Source organism: Megascapheus bottae, chromosome 5, assembly GCF_031878675.1.
Source record: "Megascapheus bottae isolate mThoBot1 chromosome 5, mThoBot2.hap1, whole genome shotgun sequence".
Taxonomy (NCBI): domain Eukaryota; kingdom Metazoa; phylum Chordata; class Mammalia; order Rodentia; family Geomyidae; genus Megascapheus; species Megascapheus bottae.
In genome coordinates, this window is record NC_143513.1 from 85,215,430 (window position 1) to 85,227,654 (window position 12,225).

General features: G+C 47.2%; 1 protein-coding gene across 4 annotated transcripts in view; it reads left to right on the forward strand.

Annotated features, from left to right (window-relative positions):
- The window catches only part of Dync2i1 (dynein 2 intermediate chain 1), a 77,733-nt gene extending 67,235 nt beyond the window's left edge, over positions 1–10,498 (forward strand). For all 4 annotated transcript variants that reach the window (XM_090333617.1, XM_090333618.1, XM_090333619.1 and 1 more), the window contains 7 exons: positions 7–68; positions 782–833; positions 6,152–6,212; positions 7,741–7,840; positions 7,991–8,122; positions 9,339–9,562; positions 9,917–10,498. In XM_090333617.1, coding sequence (XP_090189743.1) covers positions 7–68; positions 782–833; positions 6,152–6,212; positions 7,741–7,840; positions 7,991–8,122; positions 9,339–9,562; positions 9,917–10,139 — 854 coding nt within the window. In that variant the 3' untranslated portion in view covers positions 10,140–10,498. The remainder of the gene's footprint in view (positions 1–6; positions 69–781; positions 834–6,151; positions 6,213–7,740; positions 7,841–7,990; positions 8,123–9,338; positions 9,563–9,916) is intronic.
- Positions 10,499–12,225: the final 1,727 nt, after the last annotated feature.

Sequence of the window (12,225 nt, forward strand, 5' to 3'; positions counted from 1 at the left end):
CCTTAGAAATGTCAGGTTTGTCATTCCACATTGCTTCCTTAGACGAGAGCGGGATTCTCAATATGTGGGTAAGTAGGTGCACAGGCTGGGGTAAAGTGATTGGGTGGAGAATAGCACCTGAATTTGGGTGGGGAGGCTCAGGAAAGACTAGAATGATAACAGTGAGGATGGGATTTATTTGTACTGTGAAGAGGGGATACCAGATTTTATACACAGTGTGGGACCCAACTGACTACTCAGTAGGAATCTTCTGCAGGCCTTGGGAATATGGAGGGGGCTGATGGAACAGGTATCAGGCTAGAAAGTGTCCGGACTTCCTATAGTGTGTATGAAACATTGGCTAATGATACAGTCACTGAGTGAAGAGAATATTAATAAATTAACAGAATTAATAAAAGTGTGGCCTAGTGGTAGAGTGCTCACCTACTATGCACAAAGCCCTGGGTTTGATTCCCCGGTATCACATACACAGAAAAAAAGCCAGAAGTGGTGCTGTGGCCCAAAAGGGTAGAGCTTTAGCCTTGAGAAAGCCCAAGGACATTGTCTAGGCCCTGAGTTCAAGCCCCAGGACTGGCAAAAAAAAAAAGTCAGTCCTAAAGTTAATGACCAGTCTTTTCTTTCCAAAGCAATTATAGGACCTAAAATATATAATATCTTAATTAGAACTATTCTTTTTAGATTGTTATAAAATTAGCTTAGAATTATAAAATGCTTATAAAATTATAAAATGCTTAGATTTATAAAAATCTATCAATATTTATTTTTAATATTTTATTTTTAGGTGGTTGTTGAATTACCAAAGGCAGATATTGCAGGCTCAATGAGTGATTTAGGTAACTATTAAACTCAAACATTAATTTTAGACAGATTTTGCTAAAATGAGAAGAGATTAAAGATATTACTATTTGTAAAATCTACTATTAGCTGTTTTTAAAATATACCAATATACCAAATTAAAATATACCAAATATTGTTTGTAAAATTATCAACAGACTGGGGCCAGGAGTTTGGCCTAGTGGTAAAGTGCTCACCTAGCATGCATGAAGCCCTAGGTCTGAGTTCTTGGTACTACATACCCAGAAAAAGCCCGAAGTAGTGCTATAGCTCAACTGGTAGAGTGTTAGCTTTAAGAAAGCTTGAGCACAGTGCACTGCGTTCAAGCTCCAATACTGGTTAAAAAAAAAACAAAAAACAACCACCAATAGAAAAAGTTCTACTTGATCAACGATTGAGCAAATAAGCTCATTTGCTGGAGTGATCCGACGGCGCTCTGTCCACGACAGGGAGTCATTCTCTGAGATAAGAAGGCACTGTTTTCCACAGACCTTTCCTAGCATATATCCAAGTCTACGTCCTTGTGTCCTTACTTTGGGTTTTCTTCCTGTGTTTATGATTTTCCCAGCACTTGCTCATGTGCTAAATGTAGCTCTCTTAAGACTACACAAAGAAATGAGTGAGAGCAAAAAATAGTTTCCAGTTCCAAGAAGGTCTCAGAAATTATGGAATAATTCCTGCATTCTGTGGTCTTCTCTGATTTCAACCCAATTTTCTTATCAGCATATATGCCTCCAACCTCCTGTTTTCAGGGTGTGGCAAGTATACAGCAGGAGTGATACTGGCTGTGCTCCAGTTCCTTAGATTTGGGACAGCGATCTGGGTGGGGCCAGTGCTGATACCTTGCACGTGTGTAGTTATGGCGCCATTTGGAATTTGCAGTAGATATGGCCCAAGGTTAGTGGCAGGCTTGCTGTGCAAATGCAGGAGAGTGTCACATCTGTGAATGAAAACTTGAACATTCTCCTGCCATGGATGCAAAGGGGTAGCAGCCCTTTTAAGCTATGAACTGTATTCCTGTATGCTCTAAAGTCCACTGCTTGCAAGTTCTAGGCAGTACCATGCTCAGAATCCCAAATATCCAGTGAGCAGTGGGATAGATAAGGAGACCAAGCATGTACCTGGCCAAAGGGACAATGTCGGACCACACATTTTAAGGAAACCAAAAAAGGGATGGAAGAGCAGGGGAGGGGAGAAACAGGTCAAGGAACTATATAGCCCCACAGGGTTTGATGAAGAAAGTTAGAGAGACAGATGGAGCAGTGAGGAGGACTGATGATGGAGTAGTGAGGAAAGCTGATGGAACAGTGAGGAGAGCTGATGGAGCAGTGAGAGCTGATGGAACAGTGAGGAGAGCTGATGGAGCAGTGAGGAGAGCTGATGGAGTAGTGAGGAGAGCTGATGGAGCAGTGAGGAGAGCTGATGGAACAGTGAGGAGAGCTGATGGAACAGTGAGGAGAGCTGATGGAGTAGTGAGGAGAGCTGATGGAACAGTGAGGAGAGCTGATGGAGTAGTGAGGAGAGCTGATGGAGCAGTGAGGAGAGCTGATGGAACAGTGAGGAGAGCTGATGGAGTAGTGAGGAGAGCTGATGGAACAGTGAGGAGAGCTGATGGAGCAGTGAGGAGAGCTGATGGAGCAGTGAGGAGAGCTGATGGAGCAGTGAGGAGAGCTGATGGAGCAGTGAGGAGAGCTGATGGGGCAGTGAGGAGAGCTGATGGAGCAGTGAGGAGAGCTGATGGAGCAGTGAGGAGAGCTGATGGAGCAGTGAGGAGAGCTGATGGAGCAGTGAGGAGAGCTGATGGAACAGTGAGGAGAGCTGATGGAGTAGTGAGGAGAGCTGATGGAACAGTGAGGAGAGCTGATGGAGCAGTGAGGAGAGCTGATGGAGCAGTGAGGAGAGCTGATGGAGCAGTGAGGAGAGCTGATGGGGCAGTGAGGAGAGCTGATGGGGCAGTGAGGAGAGCTGATGGAACAGTGAGGAGAGCTGATGGAACAGTGAGGAGAGCTGATGGAACCGTGAGGAGGGCTGATGGAGCAGTGAGGAGACCTGATGGAGCAGTGAGGAGAGCTGATGGAACAGTGAGGAGAGCTGATGGAACAGTGAGGAGACATGATGGAGCAGTGAGGAGAGCTGATGGAACAGTGAGGAGAGCTGATGGAACAGTGAGGAGAGCTGATGGAGCAGTGAGGAGAGCTGATGGAGCAGTGAGGAGAGCTGATGGAACAGTGAGGAGAGCTGATGGAACAGTGAGGAGAGCTGATGGAGCAGTGAGAAGAGCTGATGGAACAGTGAGGAGAGCTGATGGAGCAGTGAGAGCTGATGGAACAGTGAGGAGAGCTGATGGAGCAGTGAGGAGAGCTGATGGAGCAGTGAGGAGAGCTGATGGAACAGTGAGGAGAGCTGATGGAACAGTGAGGAGAGCTGATGGAGCAGTGAGGAGAGCTGATGGAACAGTGAGGAGAGCTGATGGAGCAGTGAGGAGAGCTGATGGAGCAGTGAGGAGAGCTGATGGAGCAGTGAGGAGAGCTGATGGAACAGTGAGGAGAGCTGATGGAGCAGTGAGGAGAGCTGATGGAACAGTGAGGAGAGCTGATGGAACAGTGAGGAGAGCTGATGGAGCAGTGAGGAGAGCTGATGGAGCAGTGAGGAGAGCTGATGGAGCAGTGAGGAGAGCTGATGGAGCAGTGAGGAGAGCTGATGGAACAGTGAGGAGAGCTGATGGAACAGTGAGGAGGGCTGATGGAACAGTGAGGAGAGCTGATGGAGCAGTGAGGAGAGCTGATGGAGCAGTGAGGAGAGCTGATGGAACAGTGAGGAGAGCTGATGGAGCAGTGAGGAGAGCTGATGGAGCAGTGAGGAGAGCTGATGGAGCAGTGAGGAGAGCTGATGGAGCAGTGAGGAGAGCTGATGGAGCAGTGAGGAGAGCTGATGGAGCAGTGAGGAGAGCTGATGGAGCACTGAGGAGAGCTGATGGAGCAGTGAGGAGAGCTGATGGAGCAGTGAGGAGAGCTGATGGAGCAGTGAGGAGAGCTGATGGAGCAGTGAGGAGAGCTGATGGAGCAGTGAGGAGAGCTGATGGAACAGTGAGGAGAGCTGATGGAACAGTGAGGAGAGCTGATGGAGCACTGAGGAGAGCTGATGGAACAGTGAGGAGAGCTGATGGAACAGTGAGGAGAGCTGATGGAACAGTGAGGAGAGCTGATGGAGCAGTGAGGACAGCTGATGGAGCAGTGAGGAGAGCTGATGGAGCAGTGAGGAGAGCTGATGGAACAGTGAGGAGAGCTGATGGAGCAGTGAGGAGAGCTGATGGAGTAGTGAGGAGAGCTGATGGAACAGTGAGGAGAGCTGATGGAGCAGTGAGGAGAGCTGATGGAGCAGTGAGGAGAGCTGATGGAGCAGTGAGGAGAGCTGATGGAACAGTGAGGAGAGCTGATGGAGCAGTGAGGAGAGCTGATGGAGCACTGAGGAGAGCTGATGGAACAGTGAGGAGAGCTGATGGAACAGTGAGGAGAGCTGATGGAGCACTGAGGAGAGCTGATGGAACAGTGAGGAGAGCTGATGGAACAGTGAGGAGAGCTGATGGAACAGTGAGGAGAGCTGATGGAGCAGTGAGGACAGCTGATGGAGCAGTGAGGAGAGCTGATGGAGCAGTGAGGAGAGCTGATGGAACAGTGAGGAGAGCTGATGGAGCAGTGAGGAGAGCTGATGGAGTAGTGAGGAGAGCTGATGGAACAGTGAGGAGAGCTGATGGAGCAGTGAGGAGAGCTGATGGAGCAGTGAGGAGAGCTGATGGAGCAGTGAGGAGAGCTGATGGAACAGTGAGGAGAGCTGATGGAGCAGTGAGGAGAGCTGATGGAGCAGTGAGGAGAGCTGATGGAGCAGTGAGGAGAGCTGATGGAGCAGTGAGGAGAGCTGATGGAACAGTGAGGAGAGCTGATGGAACAGTGAGGAGAGCTGATGGAGCACTGAGGAGAGCTGATGGAACAGTGAGGAGAGCTGATGGAACAGTGAGGAGAGCTGATGGAACAGTGAGGAGAGCTGATGGAGCAGTGAGGACAGCTGATGGAGCAGTGAGGAGAGCTGATGGAGCAGTGAGGAGAGCTGATGGAACAGTGAGGAGAGCTGATGGAGCAGTGAGGAGAGCTGATGGAGTAGTGAGGAGAGCTGATGGAACAGTGAGGAGAGCTGATGGAGCAGTGAGGAGAGCTGATGGAGTAGTGAGGAGAGCTGATGGAACAGTGAGGAGAGCTGATGGAGCAGTGAGGAGAGCTGATGGAGCAGTGAGGAGAGCTGATGGAGCAGTGAGGAGAGCTGATGGAACAGTGAGGAGAGCTGATGGAGCAGTGAGGAGAGCTGATGGAGCAGTGAGGAGAGCTGATGGAGCAGTGAGGAGAGCTGATGGAACAGTGAGGAGAGCTGATGGAGCAGTGAGGAGAGCTGATGGAGTAGTGAGGAGAGCTGATGGAGCAGTGAGGAGAGCTGATGGAACAGTGAGGAGAGCTGATGGAACAGTGAGGAGAGCTGATGGAGTAGTGAGGAGAGCTGATGGAACAGTGAGGAGACATGATGGAACAGTGAGGAGAGCTGATGGAGCAGTGAGGAGAGCTGATGGAGCAGTGAGGAGAGCTGATGGAGCAGTGAGGAGAGCTGATGGAGCAGTGAGGAGAGCTGATGGAACAGTGAGGAGAGCTGATGGAACAGTGAGGAGAGCTGATGGAGCAGTGAGGTCGGCTGAGGAGGCCTGGAGGTGCTAGGAACCCTGTGGTCTTTGTGTCTATTCCAAGGATGTGTTTGGTAGCCGAGATTCCTTGTAGACATTGACTGCAGTGTTTCCTGTTGTTTTAGTTGTGCTGACTGTGCCTGTGGCCCATTGCCCTTAGCTTATCAAACCTGAGGGCATAGGGTTTCCAGAACATGATCTCACTAATCCCTTCTACAGGTGTCGAAGCTGCTCTTTATTTATTTATTTATTTTTTGGCCAGTGTTGGGGCTTGAACTCAGAACCTGAGCACTAACCTTGGGCTTTCCTGAAGCCAAGCACTCTATTGAGCCACAGCACCACTTCTAGGTTTTCTATGTTTGTGGTAATGAGAAATTGAACCGGGCCTTTGTGCATGCTAGGCAAGCACTCCACCTCTAGGGTAAACTCCCGGCACCTCAAAGCTGCTTTGGATTTTCACCCTGCTCAGGGAGAGAGTTAGATTTTTGTTTTATTTCCGATTATAGCTATTTAAACTGTAATGATTTCAGACCACCTATGTATTTGCTAAGCTTGTATTAAGAGGCATGGGAATTTCTGGCTTTTCTTTTCTAGGTCTCTTACCCGGAGGGAGGATCAAGTTGGTGCACAGTGCTGTGATCCAGTTGGGTAACAGGTGAGAATGGATCTTTGTGAGCTAAAACTGTCATCTTGAAAAGACAGGAAGAAATAGCATTGGATTCACTTCATGCACTATATACGCATAGCCAGGTTTTTTTGTTTGGTTGGTTTTTGGATGGTTGTGGGACTTGGACTCTGGGCCTGTGTACTGTCCCTGAGCTCTTCAGTTCAAGGCTACTGCCTTACCCCTGGAGCCACAGTGCCACTTCTGGTTTTCAAGTGGTTAATTGGAGATAAGAGTCGCATGTTCTTTTGTGCCTGGGCTGCCTTTGAACTGTGATCCTTGGATCTCAGCCTCCTGAGTAGCCAGGATTACAGGTGTGAGCTGCCAGCACCCAGCTTAAATGCAGTTTTTAAACATCCAAAGGTAAGAGCAAAGAGGAAAGTTTATGTTAGCTTTTAAGCAGATGGTGATGGCACAGAGGCTGAGTAACCAGGCTCAGCTGTGTTAGGCCTTCACCATGTACTTGCAGCTTGAGGCTCATAGGAAATCAGGATACTTTGTGCCTGTCTGATGCATAGAGCAAGAGCTAAGAACTGTGTAACTTACTTCTTTAGTGTGAGAGAAGGTTAGTTCCTTCCCCCGGCTTGGAAGAACTTGAAATCCCACGTTGGTGTGGGCATGAGAGCCTTCAGCTGAGATATGAACATCAGTATTCCAGACTAGTGGCCTCAGAGGCATAGGGACATTTGCTGGTAAGAAGTACTCTTTGTAGACTAGAGTCCTAGGGTTCCAACAAGCAGTCTTCCAAAGGTGAGTTTACAAACAACAAGTATAAGAATGATAGTCGTGAGGAAACTGTCCACCAAGGTACAAACAATGGGATTGATTAGCACACTAAAACTTGAGTTGATGGAACAATTCAAAGAACCCTTAGAAATGGAACTATTGTTTCTGCAATGCAAAACTGTTAATGGGGAAGTAGCACTGTAGCTCAAAGTGGTAGAGTGCTAACCTTGAGCTGAAGAGCTCAGAGACAGAGTCCAGGCTCAGAGTTCAAGCCCCACAACCAACCAAAAAATAAACAGACAAAACTGTTAATGATTATACAGTAGATTTAACAGAGCTTAAGAAAGAATGGGTGGGGCCAGGAGTGTGGCCAGTGGTAAAGTGCTTGCCTAGCATGCTGAAGTCCTGGGTTTGATTCCTTGGTACCCCATTCACAGAAAGAGCCAGAATTGGCTTTGTGGCTCAAGGGGCAAAGTGCTAGGCTTGAGCAAAAAAGGGTCCAAAGACAGTGCCCAGGTCCTGAGTTCAAGCCCCAGGACTGGCAAAAAAAGAAAGGCAGGCAGGCAGGCAGGAAGGCAGGAATTTGGTGAACACGATAATACATCTCCAGAAACTATCCAGTGCACAGTAGTGGAAAGAGAAATAAGAAACAAAGTGGTTGCCATCCAGAGAAATATGATAATGCCAGGCTCCTGGCCCAGTGCTAGTGATCCATCAGTGTTGTGTGTCATCATTGACCAAACAAGCCATTTATTCATCATCGTTGCTGTTTTTGGTTTTTGTTTTCTTTCAGTCTTTATCGGAAAGACAGTGAATTTTGGGGGCCTACACAAACACTGAGTGTCAAATTTCTGCCTTCAGATTCAAGTCACTTTATTGTTGGCACAGACCTGGTGAGTAGTAGTTTATATTTTATCTTACTATTCATTCATCTTTCTCCCAAGGTTATCTGATGAATATCTTTATATAAGATAAATTAACTCCTTTTATTATAATGCTGACTAATTTGTCCAACCTTATGCTGTATACTTTTTTATTACTAGGGTTTTATAAGCCATGGCACAAGACAAGATTTGAGAGTATCTCCCAAGTTGTTCAAACCTCAGCAACATGGTATAAGACCAATCAAAGTAAATGTAATTGATTTTTCACCATTTGAAGAGCCAATATTCTTGGTAAGAAACTAAATTTTGTGTTTTCCTGTGGTGCTGGAGATCCACGGTTGGCACTGTGCATCCTAGGATGGCAAGCGCTCTACCCCTGAGCTGCAGCCACAGTCCAGAAAGCCACTTATCATTGGTATTCTTTACCTATTTGGCCCTCCCTCCCATTCAACCCTCAGAGGCTGCATTGCCTCCTAACTGTTAGGGATGGATTCAGTTGACTGCCGCTGTGATCCACAAGGCCAGCATATTTATTAAAAATAAATATGTTAGCTGGACACCGTGGCTTTTGCCTGTAATCCTGGCTATTCAGGAGGCTAAGATCTGAGAACTGTAATCCCGGGCAAGAAATGTTGTGACCAAGTACCAAAATACTGGTAGTGGGGCTGTGGCTCAGATGGTAGAGTTCTAGATTTGAGCAAAAAAGACTAAAGATCAGCTCCCCAAAAAGATCAGTTCAAGTTGTGGTACCAACACAAAAATAAAATAATAACTATACGTGTATTCAGTACTGTATGGGTTATTAGGCTTTTAAGTGGTGCAGCATTTCAGAGGTGTAAAGGTAGCTTTCACTGTGTAAGGTTTGAGGATAGATTTAATGATTTTAGCTTTATGTTTAGAAAACAAAAACCTGTTTGTTGTACAAACTAGACAGAGCGAATGCACTGAAAAATGCACTGGCCTTTGGGAAGGAAGGAAGGAAGGAAGGAAGGAAGGAAGGAAGGAAGGAAGGACGGACAGGAGGGAGGGAGGGAAGGAAGGAAGGAAGGAAGGAAGGAAGGAAGGAAGGAAGGAAGGAAGAAAGGAAGGAAGGGAGGGAGGGAGGGAGGGAGGGAGGGAGGGAAGGAAGGAAGGGAGGGAGGAAGGACGGGAGGGAGGGAAGGAAGGAAGGAAGGAAGGAAGGAAGGAAGGAAGGAAGGAAGGAAGGACGGGAGGGAGGGAAGGAAGGAAGGAAGGAAGGAAGGATCAAACAAACATGCAAGCTGGGTGTCTGTGGTGTAAACCTGTAACCCTAACTGCTTAGGAGGCAAAGACCTGAGGCTCTTGGTTTGAAGCCAGCCTAGGAAGTCTGTGAGACATTATCTCCAGTTAACCACCAAAGGTGGAGCTGAGGCTCAAGTGGTGGAGTGCTAGCCTTGAGCGAAAAAGTACACACACACATACACACTTACACACACACACATGCACACTTGCTCACACACAAATGGTTTCCACCCTCTCTTTTCAGGCTGGCTGCTCTGATGGAAGTATCAGGCTGCACCAGTTGATTTCTGAGCGACCTTTGGCCCAGTGGGACAACAGCACTGAAGGTTCTGCTATCACCAGCCTGCAGTGGTCCCCGACAAGGCCTGCTGTGTTCCTGGTTCAGGATGCTGCATCCAGAGTCTATATCTGGGACCTCCTTGAGAGTGACCTGGGTCCTGTGGCCACACAGCTTATCTCACCAGACAGGTGAGTATAAAGCCTAGGACAGGCCACCAGCCTCGTTGATAGCCTTTCTGCTTTCTAGGTTCGTGTAGAAAGTTAGGCAGTTTAAATTTAAATTGGATCCTGTTTATATATTGATACATTTTTAAATACTTTAAAGAAGTTTTAGGTTAGCAGCAAAACAGAGTGGGAAGGTACAGTTCTCCATACATCCTCTGCCCCCCGCGTGCACAGCACACCATCGTCACAGCCGAGAGCCCCACTGGCTCTGACCGCCAGAGCACATTTCAGACAGAAGTGCACTCAAGGGTGGGTCATTGAAGTAGTCCGTTAAAGATGACTCAACTGACTTCCCTCTCCTGCCCCTCTTGCCTGCAGGCTGGTGGCCATGACTGTCATGGGTGAGTCAGACAAAGCTGGCGGCAGCTTTCTGGCCCTGGCACTGGCCAAGGCTTCTGGCACTGTGGAAATCCAGTACCTGAAGAGGCAGTGGACAATCCCGAAGGTAGATGAGCATGGCCAGCTGCATATGCTTCTGCAGGAAGGCCCATGGAACAGCGAGCACTGCCAGAGGAGCATGCACATGCCACCTTACACTTAAAAGCACCATCAAAAGGAGGACCGCTGGACATTCGTGCACTCATGCATGTGCGACCTGTATATTCTGTCCATAGGTTTACTTTACAGCAGTGTTTCTATGGTATTCCCAGTAAATAAGTCACTTTTTGGATGGAAACAAATGAACCCTCTAGTGTTGCTGAACTTCAAAGAAAATATGAAGTCATATCCAGCTGCTTTTTTTCTAAGAGTTATTTTTGAAACAGATCTAAAATACTGTCATATTTATTACTAGATTTTAAACAGTCCATGATGAAAATGTATTTTAATGGGCTATTTTCTAAGTCATGCATAAAATGGTATACACAGATGACTAAATTAAAAGGAATTCCTCCATTGAAATGACCTCCGCTAACTGTGTTTTCTTAAAACTTTGGGCATAATCTTTTTATGGATTGAATGTTGTATTATGTCTTAGTACTAAAGTTGTCTTTGTGTAGGAATTTCAGTACAAGTTAATAAAACTCATGAACTTCATATCTCAAACACAGAAACAGGGCATGCTTTAGTCCATTTGTGTTGTTGTCTGCCGCAATTTGTAAAGATCAGAAATTGGTTTGTCACCATGTAAAGGCTGAACATCCAACGTCTTTGTTGGTGAGGATGGCTGTCTGCCATCTGGTGTTGTGGGTCTGGCCGTTTCCTTGCGTGACTATTGTGGGGTACAGCCACAGCAGCTCTGTGGCAGGAGTAGGGACAGTGCTAGTGTGCTTTCTTCTGCCTCTTTCACAGTAGCACAAACTCATGCGTAAAGGGGTTCACCTGCAGCTCCTTCTCTATTATTAGAAATTAGCCTAAATTATACATTTGGATATTTTGTTCATATCCTCTCTCCCCCTTCCCATTATAATTTCGTCATATTTCATTGCTCTGTGTTCACTGTTGTAAATAATCTATTTGACAGCATTCACTTGCCTTCCTCCTCCCTGTTAGTGCAACCTGCTGCTAGTCCCCATCCACTGACAGATCTGTTTCTTCCCTTGCCCTCCCAGCTGCCATTAATCATTCACTGAGTTTCTTAATCCCATTTGTATACACCACTCTCTTGACCTGGTGGCTGGGGTTCAAGTCTAGCTGTGGATATTGGAGAGTTAACCACATTGAAATCTCTGCAGGAGGAAAGCAAGACTTGGGTAAGATCGGGAAAAGCCAGAATAACACTACTAATAGTCCCCTGGACCCCTGCTGAACATTCTGTTGGAATGTGGGCAGCACATCAAGTCGCTCCCTTTACTTCTCCTGCCAGAACTGGAGCATCTTGGACCTGGGAGGCATTTGCCATCTGTGTCTCATCTAAAACGGACCTGGCCTGCCTGCACTTCTGTGACTATGGAACGGCATGCTGTGACTCCCACTTCGGTTTCTGTCTACCATACAACACCCAACAACCTTTGCTTCATCATGTTGATTTACATTGTCGAAGCCCATAGCTCAGACAGCGGCCTTCCAATCCTGAGAAGCTGTCTGAATGTGTGCACATCTGTGCCAGCCTGTTTCAGAGAAAGTATGGATGCATGCAGATGCCAATGGCAGGATAATGCTGTGCTTGTAGGTTTTTCTCTGCTAGGTGGTTCTGGCTAGGTGGTTCTGGGTTTTTACTCTCTGCCTATGGGTCACTGAGGCCCATGTGGCAGTGGACAGCCAGGTGCTCTTTCTCAGGAGAAGACTCAAATGATCAGAGTACAATGTTCATGTCACAAGCTAGACGCTGACCATAGTGCCCAGAGTGTCAATAGGTGTTTAGCCAGTCCGTGCTAGAGCAGGGACCTAACTTGCTGCTTCTTCATAGAGCCTATCAGTCAGTCACCCTGCAGGAGAGGGGAGATACTAGGGTCAGTCTGCAATATTTGGCCTGAAATGTTTAATATTCCTATGTATTGTTTGGTTAAGATTGATCTATCTTAAAATTAGATTTCTGTTCATTGTTTTTTCTGTAGACCTCACCTGTTTGGTGGAGGGTGAGGCAGCCGCAGGGGAGCAGCAGTGATGAACAGGTGTCCAGCCTGCACCACAGGTCCACTTTCTGGCAGCTACTTCCGTGTCCCACCCCTTCAGAGTTCCAAACCAAA